General features: G+C 47.1%; 1 protein-coding gene across 1 annotated transcript in view; it reads right to left on the bottom strand.

Annotated features, from left to right (window-relative positions):
- Positions 1-22,522, bottom strand: part of BRF1 (BRF1 general transcription factor IIIB subunit) — a 209,716-nt gene extending 187,194 nt beyond the window's left edge. Inside the window, exons 1-2 of the mRNA XM_082217898.1 lie at positions 22,252-22,522; positions 7,111-7,188 (exon numbers count right to left, since the gene is read on the bottom strand). Coding sequence (XP_082074024.1) covers positions 7,111-7,188; positions 22,252-22,447 — 274 coding nt within the window. The 5' untranslated portion in view covers positions 22,448-22,522. The remainder of the gene's footprint in view (positions 1-7,110; positions 7,189-22,251) is intronic.
- Between the last annotated feature and the right edge of the window lie 597 nt (positions 22,523-23,119).

Genomic DNA, 23,119 nt, shown 5'->3' with positions numbered 1-23,119 from the left:
CGTTCCGCAAGTCTCTTCGTCTTGCGAGTTTTTCGTCTTGCGATGCACGGTTTCCCGTACGAATGCATTGAAAATCAATTAATGCATTCCTAGGGAAACCGCCTTCAGACCAGGTCCGGGGACAGTCTGTCCCCGGACCTCTTCTGAAGGCTGGGGGGGGGGACAAGGGCTTTTCTTCCCACCCCCAGCATTTTAAAAAACCCCGGGACAGCGGAGGACTTCTCCGCTGTCCGGGCGATCTTAAAATGCTGGCGGGCGGCATTTTAAAATCGCCCCGGACAGCGGAGGACTTCTCCGCTGTCCGGGGCGATTTAAAAGCCCCTGCGAAGGCAGGCAGGGGGGACAAAGACTTTCGCCCCCTGCCCGCCTTAAGAAGGTGTTCCCGCCCCCCGCCCCTCTTCGGAACAGCGTTCCGAAGTGGGGCAGCTGGGGCAGGTGTTCCCGCCCCCCTCCCCGCTTCGGAACAGCGTTCCAAAGTGGGGCGGCTGGGGCAGGTGTTCCCGCCCCCCCTCCCCCGCTTCGGAACAGCGTTCCGAAGTGGGGCGGCTGGGGCAGGTGTTCCCGCCCCCCCTCCCCGCTTCGGAACAGCGTTCCGAAGTGGGGCGGCTGGGGCAGGTGTTCCCGCCCCCCCCCCCGCTTCGGAACAGCGTTCCGAAGTGGGGCGGCTGGGGCAGGTGTTCCCGCCCCCCCCTCCCCGCTTCGGAACAGCGTTCCGAAGTGGGGCGGCTGGGGCAGGTGTTCCCGCCCCCCCCCCGCTTCGGAACAGCGTTCCGAAGTGGGGCGGCTGCGGCAGGTGTTCCCGCCCCCCCTCCCCGCTTCGGAACAGCGTTCCGAAGTGGGGCGGCTGGGGCAGGTGTTCCCGCCCCCCCTCCCCGCTTCGGAACAGCGTTCCGAAGTGGGGCGGCTGGGGCAGGTGTTCCCGCCCCCCTTCCCCGCTTCGGAACAGCGTTCCGAAGTGGGGCGGCTGGGGCAGGTGTTCCCGCCCCCCACCCGCTTCGGAACAGCGCTTTAAAATGCTGGGGGTCGGGAGCGAAGCGTTCGCTGCCGACCCCCAGCATTTAAAAATCTCCCCGGGACACGGGGAGATTTTAAAATGCTGGGGGTCGGCAGCGAACGCTTCGCTCCCGCCCGCCAGCATTTTAAGATCGCCCGGGGCAGGCGGGGGGGAAGGCAGGCGGGGGGGAGCAAAGACTTTTGCCCCCCGCCGGCCTTCAGAAGAGGTCCTCTTCTGAAGGCCGGCTGTGGGCGAAAGTCTTTGCTCCCGACCGCCAGCATTTCCCTATGGGCTTTCGTCTTGCGATGCAAGCCCATAGGGAAATTCGTCTTGCGAAGCGCCTCCAAAACAGAAAACCCTTTCGTCTTGCGGGTTTTCCGTCTTGCGAGGCATTCGTCTTGCGGGGTACCACTGTACTACCTTCCCAAGTTACAATTCAGAAACTTGACATTCATTTCCATGAACACGAATTCATGATCATCAAAGAAAGTTTCTGGCCGTTTCCCTCTCTACACTAACATACCCGATTTCTCAACTAGCTCTGTTCCAGGTAATTGGCAAATTGCCAGGACACAACAGAGGTTTGCTAAATCAGTATTTTCATATTGCCTCTCTAAGGTGACAATTCTAAGTATACCCATAAAGCAGGGGTGCCAACTTGAATAAAATTTTGTGGGGGGCCAGGTGAACCCAGCCCTGCATAACTGATCACATGACACAGTGCACACACACCATATGAATGGGAATGTGCTCATCAATTTTGGGGGGGCTCAGCCCCCTGAAATATTTTATTGTGGGGGCTGAAGCAATCCAAAAGATGTGCACTCAGAAGCGAGTCCCACTGCATTCAGAAGCAAATCTAATTCTATTCAGCATACTTCCAGGAAAGCGTGCACATGATTGCTTGCAGACTTAAAGTCAATAAACAGTATGGGAAGGACAAATGACCTAATCTGAATTTCAGCACTGCAACTTGGCGCTCAGGTTTTCCTTAAGTCGGGGCTGGGGAACCTATGGCCCTCCAGATGTTGCTGAACTACAGCTTCTATCAGTCCCAGCAAGCATGACCATTGGCAAAGGACGATGTGAGCAGTAGTTCAGCAACTTCTAGAAGACCAAAGCTTCCCAACACCTGTCTTAAGTGAACAGACAAAATTTGGAATGCCTCAGCCAACTGGCAGTCATGCCATACTTGTCAGTTCACAACCGTAGCAGTTATCAGTCTTAGTCACAGTCACCTATACTGACTTCTTATTTTTACCCTGATATGTTCAGAATAAGTTACATATGAACACTCCATTAAACTATATGCCGTATTTTTTGCACCATAACACTCACTTTTTTCCTCCTAGAAAGTAAGGGGAAATGTCTGTGCGTGTTATGGAGCGAATGCCTGCGGGTGGCAGGGGGGGATCTGCTGCAGTTGTGAGCAGAGGATCCATGGTTCCCCTTCCTACCCTCCTCCGTGGTTACAAAGCACGGATCCACATGGATCCTCAGGATTTTTGCATTGGGCTACTCCAAACTCACTGTCAGATCACATGTCTGTGGCCACAGCATGAACCACAAAAATCATATATCCACTATTTCATTTAGAATATTTTTTTTCTTGTTTTCCTCCTCTAAAAACTACGTGTGTGTTATGGTCTGGTGCGTGTTATAGAGCGAAAAATACGGTATTTGCTTCTGGGGGGAGCCAAGGGTTCCAAGGAAGGATGTCGCAAAGGATGCTGAGGCACAACTCTCATGCCCAGCCACTTTTCTGACCTTAACCACCTTTCTCAGGCAGCCATTCCAAAAGTCTCAAGCAGCCCATTAACAACTCTTAAGGTTGCTGCTTGCACACTTGTGTGGTTCCCGCTCCCCCTCAGGGGTGCATATTCAGTTGATGGAGGGCACTGACCAGGTCCATTGCCCGTAACCTCTGCCCCCATCAACTGAAAGGGTGCCCCAGAATGCCTGCTATTAGGAATTACAGGTGAATATCACAAATGTTAGTTCCTTGCAAGAGGGTCTGTCCACTATCACTAATCTTCTGACTGAATAACTCCTCATAACCTTCCAGGGAAACTGCATTTAACAAGACAAATGATTGAAAATAAAAAAGCAGGTTCCACTGGCAGACATACTTCCTCTTGAACCAACTCTTCAGCAGTGCTTTACTTTAAATATATATATATTATATATATGTTGTTGTTTAGTCGCTTAGTCGTGTCCGACTCTTCGTGACCCCATGGACCAGAGCACGGCAGGCACTCCTGTCTTCCACTGCCTCCCACAGTTTGGTCATATATATATATGAAATCACCCAAGATATCCCTCAAGTAATTAAGGAACAAAAGAAGAAAAGGCACACTAATCTAGGAACTTCCTCTCTACCCAGAACGTTGGAGGCTATACACCACACCCCTCAACAGTATTTATAGGAACTCAAACACCAGACTCTGCTCTGTTCCAGTAACAAGAAGCCGAAAGCACCAGCCTGAAGATGACGAGTGAGACCTCGTCGAAACGTCGCACAGACACCCCGACTCTTACACGGGAAGACACCCGAAGACACCAAAACCTGCATTCCTATACCCGTGAAAATCTACGAAAGCATATATATATATATATACACACACACACATATATATATATACACACACACACACATATATACACACACACATCACACACACACACATCACACACACACATATATATATATGAAGTTCATGGAGCTTTGCCTGTTGACTTGAATATATGTGTGTATATATATATATACACACACACACACACACATATATATATATATTCAAGTCAACAGGCAAAGCTCTATGAACTTCAAACTGACAAAACACTTGTCAACAAATGCCAGTGAAAACAAAAATTACAACATCATTCCCAGTTTCATTTGCTCCTGGCCCAAAAAGGAAGGGGGTGGGATTATGCACAACGGCCAGCCAACTGCTTTTCACATCGAAGTCGGAAGAATGTCCTCATCCACCCCAGTGCTGTGTACATTAATACAGACTGTTCTTTCAGCACCTGGGGAATCTGCCAGCACAGTGCTGCACACGCTGGAAAGGAGTTTCTCAGAGACAGAGTGGCAGCAAGCCAGAGGAGGGCTTGTTACACAGATTAAAGTCTGCATTCCTTTCTACCGAGTGAAAGAGAATACCCACCATGCACTGTCAGTAAGGCGGCCCCAGATTAAGCCACAAAAGAAGACAATTCTGCAAGCAGTCTGCTTCTTTATACAACCATTTAGCAAAGCATTTTACTTTCAAGCACTGTATCTGGGACATGTGTCCGTTTTACTTTGGTGGGACTCAACCAGCTTAAATCCAAGCACTCCAGTTTAATAGTGCCATGGAGTAGACAGCCCCTGTCACCAAAAGAAGACAGAATGGAGAGATAGGGAGAGAAGTAAAATACATCGTTCAAGGACTCCTTCTTGGAGTCATTGTTGGGGATATGAGAGACACTCTTAAAACAAAGAAATTGTTTAAATGCTAATCCTAGCTAAGTAAAAGCTGCTTCTCTGTGAGCCGCTGCAACATGAATCATAGAATCATAGAATTATAGAGTTGGAAGAGACCACAAGGGCCATCGAGTCCAACCCCCTGCCAAGCAGGAAACACCATCAGAGCACTCCTGACATATGCTTGTCAAGCCTCTGCTTAAAGACCTCCAAAGTAGGAGACTCCACCACACTCCTTGGCAGCAAATTCCACTGTCGAACAGCTCTTACTGTCAGGAAGTTCTTCCTAATGTTTAGGTGGAATCTTCTTTCTTGTAGTTTGGATCCATTGCTCCGTGTCCGCTTCTCCGGAGCAGCAGAAAACAACCTTTCTCCCTCCTCTATGTGACATCCTTTTATATATTTGAACATGGCTATCATATCACCCCTTAACCTCCTCTTCTCCAGGCTAAACATGCCCAGCTCCCTTAGCCGTTCCTCATAAGGCATCGTTTCCAGGCCTTTGACCATTTTGGTTGCCCTCCTCTGGACACGTTCCAGTTTGTCAGTGTCCTTCTTGAACTGTGGTGCCCAGAACTGGACACAGTACTCCAGGTGAGGTCTGACCAGAGCAGAATACAGTGGCACTATTACTTCCCTTGATCTAGATGCTATACTCCTATTGATGCAGCCCAGAATTGCATTGGCTTTTTTAGCTGCCGCGTCACACTGTTGGCTCATGTCAAGTTTGTGGTCAACCAAGACTCCTAGATCCTTTTCACATGTACTGCTCTCAAGCCAGGTGAAGCCATGGCTGGAGTAATTTTTAGATCAGCGATGGCGACCCTGTGCCCCACCAGATGCTGTTGCACTCCAACTCCCATCAGTCCCTAGTGAATGCTCAGGGATTTTGGAAATGGTAGTCTAACAACATCTGGAAAACCACAAATTCCCTGCCGCTGGTATAAATTATCTGGCCATGGAATCAGCAGCAAGGGGGCTCTCTAGGAAAGTGTTTGCCAACCCAGTGCCCTTCAGATTTTCTGGACTACAACTCCCATCAGCCCTAAACAACACAGCTAATATTTTATTTGGAGGCATTTAAAAAATACATGCATGAACATCTTTTGGCTAGTTGTGGTGACCATTGCTCAGCATGGTTAATTATCAATTTTAAGGGACTTACTGAAACTACCAGAACTGTATGAAACTAAACTTTTGGGGAGAAAAATCAGTTTACATGCACCCTTACAGGACATGCTGGCAAGAACTCATGAGAAAAAAATCAGCCAATTCTTACATTAGAAAACAGACAACACCCAAGATTAGTCAATAACGGCAGTGTCAAACTGCCTAAAGAAAGCTCAAAATACAGAGGAAATGAGAAGAACAGCCCATTGTGATTTTTAAACGTAGTATATATTTTATGCTATAAAACTTGCTTTAAAATATACAGTAATTGCACTATAGGATTTTAAAAATAAAGTACGCATCACAATGGGCATGGTCTACCAAGCAGTATGTGCACAGAGAGCAGCCCATGTGATCAGTGTACAGTATGAAAGCTACATCTGATGTAAATATGGGAGGTTGGCTTTCTGCCCCTGCTTTGTCAACAGAGCAGTAACTTTTAGTTCCTGCAGTCCAAGCTCCAGCTTCTCCAACGCAAAGGGACTGAACAGGAGAGCACTCCCTCCAAGTCTGAATATGGCCCTGAGTCTAATCTGGCTCTTGGCACTAATGCACAAGCCTGCCTCCATAAACAGATGTTGCACATAAGTAGCATTTGTTGGGTTGAAATAGCCAGGGTTTATTTATTATTAAATATATGTCCTGCCTTTCTTCTATCGAAGAGCGTTGATCAAACCAAGGCTTACTTAGCCTGAGTAACGTTCCTACATTAGACCCACCCTTTTCATAATTTTATTTCACAACAATGTTAAAGATTGTTTGGGCAGGAGGTGTTGTTTCCCAAAGCACATAGTTTGTCTTTTGCGGGAGGCGAGTGCAGAACAGATTGTAAGAAAATGCATACCTCTATTCCATTTTGAGTCTGGAATCATCATAAATAATGGGAATGGGGGATTACGAATCTGCCAGATTTCAGTACAAAGATATTGTGGAGCCTGAACTTGAAAACAACCTTTTACACACTAATGATTGATTTATTGATTGATTGATTTACATTTATTTATATCCTGCCTTTCTTCCATTAAAGCACTCAAGGCAGAATACACAAGTTTCCCAAGTGGTCTCCCATCCAGAAACTGAACAGATCCACACCCATTTGGCATCAGGAAAGTAACTGCATCATGTGCTCTCAGACAATGCCCTGGGAAACAAGCTCCATCTATTGCAAGGTTACTGAGTGCTAGAAAACCTGTGGGGCTCAGAGACTGCCCTGGAAAAATTGGGTACAAGAAGGCTTGGCTGAAGTGCCACCATCCAATCAGTCAGACTTGTGCCATTTTCCTGACGTAAACCCCCTCTTCCAACAGAACACATCACACAAGAAGGTGTTAGAATAGTTGTCCATCAAAAATGGCTGCTCCTTTCTGAAACGCCACCCACAATCAGTAGCTGACAAACCCATGATAGTTTTAGGATAGAACTATTTAGCAGAGCAGCCTTACCCTTAGTTTTAGTTTTTAAATAAGTTATAACAAGTTACCATTTTGGAGAGTCTGCGCCCGCGATTCCTTTCCCAAGTTGACGTGAAATCCTCCAACTGTTTGTGTTTTTCCTGCCGCTGCAAGGAACAAAAAAGAAAAAAGCTTGTCAAATACTACAGATTAATGAAGGTATTACAATAAATCTTGTGATGGCTCCCTTTTAGTAAGTGTTTCATCTAACAAACTTCAGTGGTCCTAGACACAGAGGCTCCTCTTATGCTGATTAAGTATCCAAGAACACTCATAAGGGAACTCAAGTGCTCTCCTTTCTGCAGTTTCATCTGCTTCTATCACAGAGTGCAACAGGCTCTCAGAGCAAAGGTTGTGCAATATATATTACTAGGGGCTGCCATCGCTGCTTGCTCTGCTCACCCACTCCATCCACCCATCTCTCTGCCCTTACCACACAGCTGACCAACCAGACTCTCTTTACACCTTCCCCCATACCTCACCCCAAGCCCCTCCTCTCTCACCCCATAACCGTTTGAAAGGGAGGAAGAGGAACTTCACACTGCAGTTTGCTAAATAACGGTGTGAAGGGGCTTCTCACCCTCTGTTAAACAGCTTACATGGGCCAGCCAGCTATTCCGCATGCTGCATCTGGCATAGCAGCCATGCAAGCTGCAGAGTGTGACGACACCTTACCTTTTTATGTAGGGAGAAAAACAGTGTGGGGGTACATGCAAACATTTCAAAAGATTCTTATTGGGTTTTCAAAGTCAGGCTGCATGTTAACTACTGTAGTACTTTGGGGTTTAGCAAACTTCCAAAAGGTAGCAAGCAAACACATCAGGAAGCCTCTAAGAATATGTTCCCTGTTACCTTCAAACTATGATTACCAACTTAAGAACAAGCCAGGATATGATACCTAGGTTTTGTCCCCGTGCTGTTTAACAAACTACTGAATGGGATTCATACAGAGCTTTGGAGTACGCTATTATCAGTATACTGGCAATATACAGCTCTATTTCTCCTTTTTATCTTCTGCAGGTGAGGCAGTGGATGTGCTGAATCAATGCCTGGTTGCAATAATGGACTGGATGAGAGCTAATGCACTGAAACTTCATCCAGACAAAGACTGAGTTGCTGTTAGTGAGCGGTCCTTCTGTTCAGCTGTATTGTCTGCAGTCTGCTTTAGACAGGGTCACACGCCCTCTGAAGAAGCAAATTCAAAGTCTGAGGGCTCTCCTGGATCCACTGCTGCCACTTGAGATACAGGTGCCTTCCCCCAGCTCAGAGTAGTGGCCCAGCTATGACACTGCATGATGTGCAAGACTAAAAGAGCATGGGTGCAAGACTGAAAGTTTTTTTCTAACAAATAAATTATTCCAGGAGCCATCAGAACCCATTCCATGGTGATGTGTCCAGTCAGAAGGAAAAAAATTAAAATGAAAAACACATTTCTGGTTTCTATGCCATTTATGAAAGGTGTCAATCCAGACCTCTTTCAGCATATTTCTTTGGAAATCATTTGCATGTTAAGTTTCAGACTTCTCCCAGTTGACAACAGAACAATTTGTGCTAAAAAGTGGTTTATTTATCAGAACTATTGAGCCAAGGAAGCTGATGATGTGGAAGTAACTATGGTAGGAATATTAATTTTTCTACCGTAAGAGAATGTGTGGGGGTTTAAGTAATATTTTCACCACTGCACTCTTATAAAGAGAAAAATGGCACATACTAAAACAAAGAAGGAAACCCGTACTATCTGGTACTTTACACACTTATAATGCAGCCTGCCACTTATGCAGAAAGATAACCATGGATTACATTGGCTACACTGGGAGACTTAAGATACAAAAGCTAGATGCTTCAGTTCCATAGTATCTGCAATTGATAGCAACAAAGGCAAAGATTCTTAATTTTTTCAGTCTGAGGTTTTCAGTCAAAAGCTACTGCTAAAAGATGGCTACTCTCAGCTTCTACCATTCAGCTGTCAAGCAATTTTACAGGAAAGTAAACAGATCTGAACACTCTCCAGCAGAGACAAGTTCTGTCAAGCCCATTCTCTCCACATCCCCCACCCCCACCCCTCTTCTGTTCCCAGGTATCACCCCAGTGGGAGTCAGATTCTGAGGTTCTTCTCTGGATGAAATACAGCTCTATAAAAAGCAAGGGGGGAAATCAATGCAGTCACAAAGTGCACAATTCAGCATTTTCATAACTGCCAAACTATCCTCTGCAGCATCTCAAGCAAGCCTTTGTTGCTGTCATGAAAGCAGCACATACAGGAAGAGGGTGCCAGAAAGAGATTTAGCCCTGATGCATGATACAAGACTGACTCCTGGAGGAAGCCATGAAAGATGCAATGAGAAAGTCACTCATATGCTGGGCAGCTTCCCTGGAACAGTTATCTGTTTCCATGATAAGGGGTGGCATCTTTCCTACATGATTCCAACAATCTGTTTCGTCCACATGACTCCTGAGGCGCTCAAGAAAGCCTATAATATGACGACAGGCAGGTAACAATTAATAAAGAAGGATAAAGTTTATAATAGGTCTATAGGCAGGAAATGTGCCCATGCTAATTGAAATCTTCCTGTCCTAAGACCACCTGTAGTTTGGAAAGCTGCTATTTTTCTAATTCAACTGCGGGGAACCTGAGTGCCTTCCATAAGTTCTTGGACTCCAACTCCCATCAACCCCAGCCAGAACAGCCAAGAAGATGGAAGCTGCAGGCCAGCACTTTCTGGAGGTGCCACAAGTTCCCTGCCCCTGCTCTAATGGCAAGATGTGTAAGCATAAACAGTGGCAGTCTGTGTACAAGTCCTACTCTACTAAAATACAGTGGTGCCCCAGAGGACGAATGCCTCGCAAGACGAAAAACTCGCTAGACGAAAGGGTTTTGCGGTTTTTGAGCTGCTTCGCAAGACGAATTTCCCTATGGGCTTGCTTCGCAAGACGAAAACGTCTTGCGTTTTTTGCAAGTTTGTTTCCTTTTTCTTAACACCATTAATACAGTTGCGACTTGACTTCGAGGAACAACTCATAGAACGCGGTGTGGTAGCCTTTTTTGAGGTTTTTGGTGATTTTTGAAGCTTTTCTAAAACTTTTCCAACACCGTGCTTCGCAAGACGAAAAATTTGCTAGACGAAAAAAGTCGCGGAACGAATTAATTTTGTCTTGCGAGGCACCACTGTAACCCACAAATGAGGGCGTCTTCTGCATGACTATCCCTCCTGCCTTCCTTTCAGAAGGCAATCTATAAGGAACCTCAGAGAAACAATGTCTGCAGTAAACTCTGCATTTGAATTCAGTATGAATGGGCTTTAGGATAGCAGAAACAACCACCACCATCAGTCAAGCTTATCTGACACTTGAAACCCTTTATCAGAGAATGAGCCACTCAACAGAAGGCTGGGGCTGTTCTGTTTATTTAAGAAATACCGTATTTTTCGCCCCATAGGACGCACCAGCCCATAGGACGCATCAAGTTTTTTGGGGGGAAATAAAGAAAAAAAATTATTTCCCCCCCAGGCGCTTGTGGGGCAGGCAGTGGGGAGAAGCACTCTTCTCCCTGCCACCCGCCTTGCGATCAAGTCCAGGGACAGCAGGGAGACGCAGCGCGTCTCCCTGCTGTCCCAGGAGTGGTGGGGCAGGCAGCGGGGAGAAGCGCTCTTCTCCCCCCCCGCCCGCCTGGAGATCAGGTCCAGGGACAGCAGGGGGACGCGCTGCGTCTCCCTGCTGTCCCCGGAGTGGTGGGGCAGGCAGCGGGGAGAAGCGCTCTTCTCCCCCTCGCCCGCCTGGAGATCAGGTCCGGGGACAGCAGGGGGACGCGCTGCGTCTCCCTGCTGTCCCCGGAGTGGTGGGGCAGGCAGTGGGGAGAAGCGCTCTTCTCCCCGCCGTCAGCCTTCAAACCACTTCGGGAGACAGCGGGATGGCGGCGTTCCGCCTCCCTCTGTCCCCCGACCTTGTGGGGCTGGCGCTGGGGCTCTCCTGAAGCCTGGAGAGCGAGAGGGGTCTGTGCGCACCAACCCCTCTCGCTCTCCAGGCTTCAGTGAAAGCCTGCATTCGCCCCATAAGACGCACCCACATTTCCCCTTCATTTTTGGAGGGGGAAAAGTGCGTCTTATAGGGCGAAAAATACGGTACGCTCATCTGAAAAGATGTGTGGAAGTTTGCAGAGATATGGATAGTGGCTAGGGGCGTGGGGTAACACGATTCTATTTATTTCACTTATTGCATTTGTATACCACTTTTCTGCCAAACCACTCAAGGCAGTTTATAATTTGTATAAGCCATTATCAATCCAAGACCGCTACAAAAGGATTGGCAAGAGAAGAGAAGAGAAAAACAAACAATTTCAAGTCCCAGCTCTTTTATAAGGTTACCTAATGAGCCGGTGGAATGGCCACATTGACAACCAACATATCAAGTAAATTCTGCATTCTATCTCCCACTGAAAACAAACAGCATCATAATTTATGGAAGGATGCTTCTGGCATCTAAACATGGCAATGTCTCTTTCAAGTTCTGTAAAATATTACTGAAACAGATGGTAGAAGAGTGCTAACATCTTGAGCAGTTTTGGCACCACTGTTAAGAAATAAAAGTTATCAGTGCTCGGGGGTACGTGCTTGTTTTAAGTTGCCTAACTTCAATTCATCAATAGGCCAAACTTGGGGTTTTGTAGGTGGGCTACAAAATGGGCATTGGACAGTGTCTAAAAGATGATAGTACAGTGAAAGTTTCAGGAGCTATGGAGTGTAATATTTTATACAGTGGTACCTTGGTATTTGAACTGCTTGGCTCCCGAACAAATCGGCTCCCAAATGCTGCAAACCCAGAAGTAAATGTTCCAGTTTGTGAATGTTTTTCGGAAGCGGAACATCCGACGCGGCTTCCAATTGAGTGCAGGAAGCTCCTGCAGCCAATAAGAAGCCACGCCTTGGTTTTCGAAGGTTTTCAGAAGTCGAACGGACTCCCAGAATGGATTAAGTTTGAGAACCAAGACACCACTATTAATGTGCCCACTTGCTAATCCCATCTTGTGAATAGAAAGTGACCTGTTTCCTGCTCAACTCATCGGGAATGGAAAAAAAGGTGAAATTTGTTAAAGTTCCTGGCATAAATATAAGCCTGTGATGATTATTACAGCTAAAACTGCCCACTGACTTTCAAAATTTTCTTCAATTTCTGGGCAGAAGTGGGTGTCACACCAACTTCTTACTGCACATTTCTTGATTTTCAGATGCCATAGTAGGTTAGGTACACATACATGCTTAAATTTCCTCCCTCTGCAGCTTTCACCATCCTTTCTAGACACTTGCCAAACTCAGTGGTAAAACAGATTCTGTAATAAGAGAGGTTGATGAAGAAAGAACAGGAAGAAACAAATACAGTGGTACCTCAGGTTAAGTACTTAATTCGTTCCAGAGATCCGTACTTAACCTGAAGCACCACTTTAGTTAATGGGGCCTCCGGCTGCTGCCACGCTGCTGGAGTACGATTTCTGTTCTTATCCTGAAGCAAAGTTCTTAACCTGAAGCACTATTTCTGGGTTAGCGGAGTCTGTAACCTAAAGCGTATGTAACCTAAAGTGTATGTAACCTGAAGCGTATGTAACCCGAGGTACCACTGTACTTCTGAATACGAAACAAGACCAAATAGATAGAAAAACCTCATTATTACATTCCCACGATTGGAATGTAATAATGGGGGGATACAATCTATTTCAGAGAAACAGACCAGACAAGAAAGGAGGAGGAGTGGCGTTATATGTCAGGGATGTGTATACCTGTGAAGAGATCCAAGATTTAGAACCTCAAAGCCAAAGTGAGAGCATTTGGGTCAAAATTAAGGGAGAGAAGAATAACAGAGACCTCATTGTGGGAGTTTACTATAGATCCCCAAGCCAAACGGAGGACATAGATGATGCCTTCCTGGAACAGATGGCCAAGCATGCAAAAGGAAGGGAGATAGTAGTAATGGGGGACTTCAATTACCCGGATATTTGTTGGACGTCAAACTCAGCCAAGAGCATAAGGTCAAACAGATTCCTCACTGGCCTTGCAGACAACTTCATTGTCCAGAAAGTGGGAGAAGCAACAAGAGGAACAGCCATTTTAGATCTGGTCCTAACCAATGTTGATGATCTGGTTAGTGGGGTAGAAGTGGAAGGATCATTAGGCGCGAGTGATCATGCTCTTCTGAAGTTTACTATACAGCGGAAAGGAGCAGCCAAGCATACTAGGACTCAATTTCTTGACTTTAAGAAAGCCGACTTCATAAAACTTAGGGAAGTGCTGTGTGAGATCCCATGGACAGCAATACTAAAAGGAAAGGGAGTTCATGATGGCTGGGAGTTTGTTAAGAGGGAGATAGTAAAAGCACAACGTCAGGCAATACCAATGAGACGGAAACATGGAAGGTGCCTAAAGAAGCCAGGGTGGCTATCTAAAGAACTTTTAACTGAATTAAGATTAAAAAAGGATGTGTACAAAAAATGGAAAAGGGGGGAAACCACCAAAGAGGAATTCAAACAAATAGCCAGCACGTGTAGACACAAAGTCAGAAAAGCTAAAGCACAGAATGAACTCAGGCTTGCTAGAGAGGTTAAAAGCAACAAAAAAGGCTTTTATGGGTATGTTCGTAGCAAAAGGAAGAACAAAGAAACAGTGGGGTCACTCAGAGGAGAAGATGGTGAAATGCAAACAGGGGACACAGAAAGGGCTGAACTCCTCAATGCCTTCTTTGCCTCAGTCTTCTCCGATAAAGAAAACAATGCCCGACCTGAAGAATTTGGAGCAAATGATTCAGCAAAGGAAACACAGCCCAGAATAACTAAGGAGATAGTACAAGAATATTTGGCTAGTTTAGATGTATTCAAGTCTCCAGGGCCAGATGAACTGCATCCAAGAGTATTAAAAGAACTGGCAGATGTGATCTCAGAACCACTGGCAGTCATCTTTGAGAATTCCTGGAGAACAGGCGAAGTCCCGGCAGACTGGAGGAGGGCAAATGTTGTCCCTATTTTCAAAAAGGGGAAAAGAGAGGACCCAAATAATTACCGCCCAGTCAGTCTGACATCAATACCAGGGAAGATTCTGGAGCAGATCATTAAGCAAACAGTCTGTGAGCACCTAGAAAGGAATGCTGTGATCACCAATAGTCAGCATGGATTTCTGAAAAATAAGTCATGTCAGACTAACCTGATCTCGTTTTTTGACAGAATTACAAGCCTGGTAGATGAAGGGAACGCAGTGGATGTTGCCTACCTTGATTTCAGCAAGGCATTTGACAAGGTGCCCCATGATATTCTTGTAAAGAAGCTGGTAAAATGTGGTCTTGACTATGCTACCACTCAGTGGATTTGTAACTGGCTGACTGACCGAACCCAAAGGGTGCTCATCAATGGTTCCTCTTCATCCTGGAGAAGAGTGACTAGTGGGGTGCCACAGGGTTCTGTCTTGGGCCCGGTCTTATTCAACATCTTTATCAACGACTTGGATGATGGACTCAAGGGCATCCTGATCAAATTTGCAGATGACACCAAACTGGGAGGGGTGGCTAACACCCCAGAGGACAGGATCACACTTCAAAACGACCTTGACAAATTAGAGAACTGGGCCAAAACAAACAAGATGAATTTTAACAGGGAGAAATGTAAAGTATTGCACTTGGGCAAAAAAAAATGAGAGGCACAAATACAAGATGGGGGACACCTGGCTTGAGAGCAGTACATGTGAAAAGGATCTAGGAGTCTTGGTTGACCACAAACTTGACATGAGCCAACAGTGTGACGCGGCAGCTAAAAAAGCCAATGCAATTCTGGGATGCATCAATAGGAGTATAGCATCTAGATCAAGGGAAGTAATAGTGCCACTGTATTCTGCTCTGGTCAGACCTCACCTGGAGTACTGTGTCCAGTTCTGGGCACCACAGTTCAAGAAGGACACTGACAAACTGGAACGTGTCCAGAGGAGGGCAACCAAAATGGTCAAAGGCCTGGAAACGATGCCTTATGAGGAACGGCTAAGGGAGCTGGGCATGTTTAGCCTGGAGAAGAGGAGGTTAAGGGGTGATATGATAGCCATGTTCAAATATATAAAAGGATGTCACATAGAGGAGGGAGAAAGGTTGTTTTCTGCTGCTCCAGAGAAGCGGACACGGAGCAATGGATCCAAACTACAAGAAAGAAGATTCCACCTAAACATTAGGAAGAACTTCCTGACAGTAAGAGCTGTTCGACAGTGGAATTTGCTGCCAAGGAGTGTGGTGGAGTCTCCTACTTTGGAGGTCTTTAAGCAGAGGCTTGACAAGCATATGTCAGGAGTGCTCTGATGGTGTTTCCTGCTTGGCAGGGGGTTGGACTCGATGGCCCTTGTGGTCTCTTCCAACTCTATGATTCTATGATTCTATGATTCTATGATTCTATGATTCTAAAAACCTAACAGATTTGAGCATTGAAGACATAGCAGGAAAGAAAGTCAGGTAAGTAAATGTAGTGGATTGAACTGTGAGAACTATATGGATGGATCTGTATAGGTTTTTTTGGGGGGGGGGTATCTACCTTTACCAGAATTTTTCCCCATATTCTACTCAATCTGATCTCACAACTTCCCAGCCTTCAGCCCACCAAAAATCACATCCACTCCTATTCCTGCCATTCCCCAACTCAGTCATATCTAAGCCATCATTGGTTACACCTTTTCACTTCCTCTGTGCACACACTATTCACTATTCTCTTTATCTCTATCACCTCAAAATGATACACAAATCCAGGGCAATTCAGAAACTATGCAGCCCCCACAAAAGTCACGCAGACCTCTTAAAATTAAGTCTTTTCTGTTCTCAAAAGCACCTGCCCCCCAAAGCCTAGCACTTGCCGATCAGAAGGTCGGCAGTTTGAATCCCCTCGACGGGGTGAAAACCCGTTGCTCGGTCCCTGCTCCTGCCAACCTAGCAGTTCGAAAGCACACCAGTGCAAGTAGATAAATAGGTGCCGCTCTGACGGGAAGGTAAACGGCGTTTCCGTGCACTGCTCTGCTTCGCCAGAAGCAGCTTAGTCATCCTGGCCACATGACCAGCTGTACGCCGGCTCCCTCAGCCAATAAAGCAAGATGAGCGCCGCAACCCCAGAGTCAGCCATGACTGGACCTAATGGTCAGGGGTCCCTTTACCTTATACTAAGGGAGACCGCAAGTTCATCTAGCCATTATTGTCAACACTGACTGGCAGCAACTCACAGGATTTCAGGCAACAATTTCCTATTCCCCACCCTGCCAGCAGATGCTGGGAAATGAACCTGAGACCTCCTGCATGCCCAGAACATGTGCTACCTCTGAGCTACGGCCCTTCCCTGCCAGCCTCAGCTCATTCAAACTGCACTCCTACCCTAAATCCAATCCTCTGGCACAGCCACCACATGCTGTTCAGTCCCTAAAAAAATAAGAAGAGCCTGATGGATCAGGTGAAAGGCCCATCGAGCCCAGCATCCTAGTCTTGCAGCGACTGACCAAATGCCAGTGGGAAACCCACAAGTAGGATTCAAGCACAAGAGCCCTCTCCACACACACACACACACACACACACACCGGGGTTTCCAGGACCCTGTTATTCAGAAGCATTGCTGCCTCCAACATTGGAGGCACGAGCACAACCATCATGGCTAGTAGTCACTGGTAGCCCTCTCATCCATGAATTTGTCTAATGCTCTTTTAAAGCCTCCTAGGTTGGTGCCATCATTGCCTCTTGTGGGAGCGAGTTCCATAGTTCAATTATGGGCTGCATGAAGAAGTCAGTTTTACAGTGCTGCCTCGCAAGACGAAATTAATCCGTTCCACGAGTCTCTTCGTCTAGCGGTTTTTTCGTCTTGCGAAGCAACCCTATTAGCGGATTAGCGCTATTAGCGGTTTAGTGGCTATTAAAGGCTTAGCGGATTAGCGGCTAAAAGGCTATTAGCGGCTTAGCAAAAGGGGGGGAGCGGAAAAAAATCGGAACACTCGCAAGACGTTTTCATCTTGCAAAGCAAGCCCATAGGGAAAATCGTCTTGCGAAGCAGCTCAAAAACAGAAAACCCTTTCGTCTAGCGGGTTTTCCGTCTTGCGAGGCATTCGTCTTGCGGGGCACCACTGTATCTGTCCTGAATCTTCCAAAATCAGCTTCATTGGATGTCCATGACTTCTAATGTTATAAGAAAAGGAGAAATAACTTTCTTCTAACTGCTTTCTCCATACCACACATAATTCTATAAAAATCATCATGTCACCTGCTACTCGCCTTCTCTAAGGCTAAGCTAAAAAGTCCCAGACCCTGCATGTTAAAGGGGAGTTCACTCCATGCCCTTGATCATTTTGGTTGCCCTTTTCTGAACCTTTGCATATTAAGCTTCCAATCCTTCTCATTATTAGTATTAGTATTAATCAGATTTATTAGTCTTTTTTTGCCACGGCAATGAAAAGTGACGTCAAAAACAATTTTTAAAAACATATAAACATTTGGGGAGGAAAGACAGTAAAATGTCCCACCCACTCTAAAATCCCATCAATTGAAAGGTGTGGTTTAAAAGGAACATATCTGCCTTAATTGCCTTGAAGTCATAACTTTAACCCATCACTGTGCGTCTGGTTTTTAAGGAAGGGTACAGAAGGACACGGGTGGTGCTGTGGGTTAAACCACAGAGCCTAGGACTTGCTGATCAGAAGGTCGGCAGTTCGAATCCCCACGACAGGGTGAGCTCCTGTTGCTTGGTCCCTGCTCCTGCCAACCTAGCAGTTCGAAAGCACGTCAAAGTGCAAGTAGATAAATAGGTACCGCTCTGGCGGGAAGGTAAATGGCGTTTCCGTGCGCTGCTCTGGTTCGCCAGAAGCGGCTTAGTCATGCTGGCCACATGACCCCGACCTGTACGTCGGCTCCCTCGGCCAATAAAGCGAGATGAGCGCCGCAACCCCAGAGTCAGCCACGACTGGACCTAATGGTCAGGGGTCCCTTTAGCTTTACCTTTACAGAGGGACAAAAGGTAAATGAGATTTCACAAACCACTGCTGTGCTGTTAATGGGATATTCTCTCTCTCTCTCTCTCTCTCTCTCTCTCACACACACACACACACACACACACACAATATAAACATTTAAAAATACTTTTTTAGGCCAGGGGCAGCATTTGGGAAAGAAGTGATTCAAAGAGAATCCTTCATTTGCAAACAAGCATGCCCTGGTGGTTAACGGGCAAACTAACATCCAGGGAGACAGGTTCAAACCCCTACATGGCCATAAGTCTTAACAGGTAATAGTGACCCTGTAATACCCTCTCAGCCTCCTAGCCTACCTCGCAGGACTGTCTTGCAAGAATGAGGAAACATAATCACACACATGCAGCCTTAGGGTATCACAGCAAAATGTGTTGGGGTTTTTTAATGAAGTTTCGCCCAGTCATATAAAACTTGTTTTCAAAGAGTACCCCCTCCCAAAAAAAAACAATCCTGCTTTAACTGCCCCCCACACAAAGAACTGCATAAAAAAGCAGTGTATAAATTAAATAGTAATAAATGACCTGTGATCAGCTTTGTGAACGACTGGTATGCTTCCAAAGAATCTGGCAACAACTGACATTAGCCTCTTTTGTATGCCATTAAAAGCATCCCACATTTTACCAAATTCCTGTCACATCCAAGAAATAATGCATGCATCTCTTTATTACTTTGAGGAGGGCACAGGCAGAATCCGCAGTGGCATCTCCAGGTAGAGCTGGTAGACACCCCTGTCTAAAATCCAGGAGAGATGCTGCCAGCCAGTGTTAACAATACTGGGATGGATGAGTCAGTGACCTGAAGGCGGAGTCCTAAGTCTACACAAATCTGAAAAACCTCTGATGCAGTGTTAGAAACTCAGGTATTTAAGGTAAGCACCAAATGGTTCCTTAAACCAAGGTTAGAGTCACCAAAACAGAATGTCTTATTTTTCAAATGATGAACTGACTACGATTGATTCTCAGTTAAACATCTGGCTAGTTCAGATGACAACCTTGAGCTAGTTTAAAAGATCTGAGAACTTAAAGAAGAAAAGTCACTTGACCCAGGGACAGTCCAAATATATTGGCCTATTCTGACCTCTTTTTCTTAATGGTGAGTGCTCCTGTTCAGGCTACACATAAAAAGCATTTTGGTTCCACAAATTCTTTATGGTTGTGCAGATAAAATATAACTGATAGAATTCTACAGGATGGAGTATTAGTGTGTGAAAACAGTTCAGATCCAATGATTCCCCAGGTGCTGGAAATGTGAGACGCCACTCTGGCATCCAGGCATCTTCACTTGCTCGCAAGTGGTCGAAAGCCAGGTGCAAAATGCACCTAGCACCTGGCTAATTTTGAACACTGCTCTGATGTTCTTGTTTTTATCATGTACAGTGGTGCCTCGCAAGACGAAAAGAATCCGTTCTGTGATTCTCTTCGTCTAGCGGTTTTTTCGTCTTGCGAAGCAAGCCCATTGACGGATTAGCAGATTAGCGCTATTAGGGCTATTAGCGGCTTATCTGCTGATCGGATCAGCTGATAAGCGGCTTAGCGGCTTAGAAAAGGGGGGGAAGGAAAAAAACCAGCAGGAACTCGCAAGACATTGTCGTCTTGCAAAGCAAGCCCATAGGAAATTCGTCTTGCGAAGCACCTCCAAAACGGAAAACTCTTTCGTCTAGCGAGTTTTCCGTCTTGCGAGGCATTAGTCTTGCGGGGCATCACTGTATTTAGTGTTTTTATGTTGTTAATTCAGAGGTCAGCAACCTTTTTCAGCCATGGGCCAGTCCACCGTCCCTCAGACCATGTGGTGGTCTGGACTATATTTTTTTTTGGGGGGGGGGGAGAGAATGAACAAATTCCTACAGCCCACAAATAACCCAGAGGTGCATTTTAAATAAAAGGACACATTCTACTCATGTAAAAACATGCTGATTCCCGGACCACCCGCATGCCGGAGTGAGAAGGCAATTGGGCCGCATCCGGCCCCTGGGCCTTAGGTTGCCTACCCCTGTGTTAAGTGCTCTGAGATCTACGGATGAATGGTGGTAACAAATCCAGCAAATACGTAAAGTTAAATAAATAAATAAATAAATAAATCTTCTGTGTTCTCATTTTGCATTTCTATGTTGTAAACAGCCCTGTGATCTTCGAATGTAGGGTGGTATGCAAATTTAATAAATAATAAACAAAAATAATAAATAATACCACCCATTTCTCTCTCACACACACCTTGGACACTAAACCCCAGCAGACCCTCCAAGTGTCTTTATTTTCCAGGGACAGTCCCAGATTTACAGAAGCCACCCCGGTTTCTGATGGGATCCTGGAATGTCCTGCTTTTCCTTAGGACGTCCATATTTACATCGGAGAAATGTTGGAGGGTATGGAGTTATGCAAACCCTGCCCCAAGCCAAGGGGATAAGTAACTATACAACCTATAGAAGACATCTGAAGGAAGCTTTGCATAGGGAAGCTCTTTAGCGTTCAATGTTTTGTTACGTTTTTATATACAGTGGTGCCCCGCAAGACGAATGCCTCGCAAGACGGAAAACTCGCTAGACGAAAGAGTTTTCCGTTTTGGAGGTGCTTCGCAAAACGAATTTCCTATGGGCTTGCTTCGCAAGACGACAATGTCTTGCGAGTTCCTGCTGGTTTTTTCCCTTCCCCCCTTTTTCTAAGCCGCTAATCCGCTTATCAGCTGATCCGATCAGCAGATAAGCCGCTAAAAGCCACTAATAGCGCTAATCCGTCAATGGGCTTGCTTCGCAAGAAGAAAAAACCGCTAGACGAAGAGAATCACAGAACGGATTCTTTACGTCTTGCGAGGCACCACTGTATTGGAAGCCGCCCAGAGTGGCTGGAGCAACCCAGTCAGATGGACAGGGTATACAGTGGTACCTCTGGATGCGAACGGGATCCGTTCCAGAGCCCTGTTCCCATCCAGAAGCGAATGCAACCCACGTCTGCACAGGTCGCGATTCGCAGCTTCCGTGCATGCACGTGACGAAACCCGGAAGTAATGCACTCCCTTACTTCCGGGTCACCGCAGCACGCAACCCGAAAATACTTATCCCGAAGCTGCTTCAACCCAAGGTATGACTGTATAAATATTATTATTATTATTACTAGTATTATCATTTAATAAAAGTAAAGGTAAAGGTACCCCTGCCCGAACGGGCCAGTCTTGACAGACTCTGGGGTTTGTGCGCCCATCTCACATCTATTGGCCGGGGGCCAGCGCTGTCCGAAGACACTTCCGGGTCACGTGGCCAGCGTGACAACGCTGCTCTGGCGAGCCAGAGCCGCACACGGAACGCCGTTTACCTTCCCGCTGGTAAGCGGTACCTATTTATCTACTTGCCCCCGGGGGTGCTTTCGAACTGCTAGGTGGGCAGGCGCTGGGACCGAGCAGCGGGAGCGCACCCCGCCGCGGGGATTCGAACCGCCGACCTTTCGATCGGCAAGCCCTAGGCGCTGAGGCTTTAGCCCACAGCGCCACCCGCGTCCCTATTATCATTTAATAGGACATCCCTATTTTCACTGGAGAAATGTTGGCGGGTACGGAGTTCTGCGACCCCTGAACCAAGGGGATAAGTGAATATTCAACCTTTAGAAGACACCTGAAGGCAGACCTGCATAGGGAAGTTTTCCAATATTCAATGTTTTGTTATGTTTTTATATATGTCGAAAGTTGCCCATAGTGGCTGGAGCAACCCAGTCAGATGGACAGGGCGTGTGTAAAATAAAATATAATAATAATAATAATAATAATAATAATAATAATTTAATAGGACATCCCTATTTTCATTGGATAAATGTTGGAGGGTATGGCGTTATGAGACCCTAGAGCAATCTAAAGGCAGCCCTGTATAGGGAAGTTTTTTTAAAGTTTTCTTCCATTTTTATGTATGTTCTAAGCTGCCCAGAGTGGCTGGGGCAACAGGGTCAGAGGTGTGGAGTATAAATCCTGAAATAACAACGATTATTCTTCATATGGAATAGTAATGATGGTGGTGGTGATAATGATAATATTAATAATAGTGATTTCTTCATATGGAAGAGGACGTCCGTCCGTATTTTCACAGAAGGGTATGCCCCAGCCCAGCCCCACATGCCCTGCCAGCCCTCCTTGCCCCCTGCCGGCTTCCCCTTCTGCATCCCTTCCATTTATTCCCCCGTCACCCACCGTCGAGGGAGACGAACTGCCCGACGGCCGACGACCCTCCTCCGCTGTTCTCCACGAACTGCACCTCGGAGACGATGATGTTGTCCTCGAGGACGGAGCCGCAGCCCGTGCAAACCGCGTCTCCGCGGGCCGAGTCCACCTCGATCTCCGAGCTGCCGCACGCGGCGCACACCCGCCCGCCGCCGCCGCCCGGCATCTTCGGGCGCGAGAGGCAGCAGGGAGGCAGGCTCCCCTCAGGCCCAAGGGAAAACCCCGCCGCCGCCGCCGCCTCGCGGGCCGGGCCGGCCACCCCCTCCGCCCGCCCGCCTGCTCTCTCTCGCCGCCACACGCGCGCTCTCCCTTCACGGGCCTCGGCCGGCTCCCCTCGCCGGCTCCACCTCGGCCCGCAAACGCCGCCCCTTCTCGCGAGGCCAGCGAGGCCTAGTCGCCTCCTCTCGCCGGGAACGGGCGAGCCGAGCGCTCGCGGGCCGAGGGGGCGCGTTCGGCTCCAGCCCGCTCGACGCCCCGCGGCCTAGGCGCTCCCGCGGGGCTTCGCAGGCCCTCTCGCCTCAAGCAGGGCAGCGGGAAGCCTGTGGGCCCCTCAGGCTGCTCGTGGACTACAACTCCCGTCAGCCCTCGCCAGCGCGACCTGGTAGCAGGGGCTGATGGGAGATGGAGTCCAGGAGCTGTCTGAGGGCCGCTGGTTCGCTTCCCCGGGGTAAGGGCCGGGATGCCGAAGGGAGGGTTTGTTTGCCGCTTGGATTTTGGGTTCTAGCTAAGCAGGTCTGGCTGGTGGCTTGCCGTTTTCTGGAGGAACTCGGTATGGGTTGTTTTAGCTTGGCCCGCGTTCGCAGAAAACAAGCAGAGGTGGGGCCAACCCAATTAACTT

The sequence above is a fragment of the Podarcis vaucheri genome, assembly GCF_965113315.1.
Source record: "Podarcis vaucheri genome assembly, chromosome: 1".
Taxonomy (NCBI): domain Eukaryota; kingdom Metazoa; phylum Chordata; class Lepidosauria; order Squamata; family Lacertidae; genus Podarcis; species Podarcis vaucheri.
The sequence above is the reverse complement of the archived record's forward strand: the minus strand, read 5'-3'. Positions and strand labels throughout refer to the sequence as shown.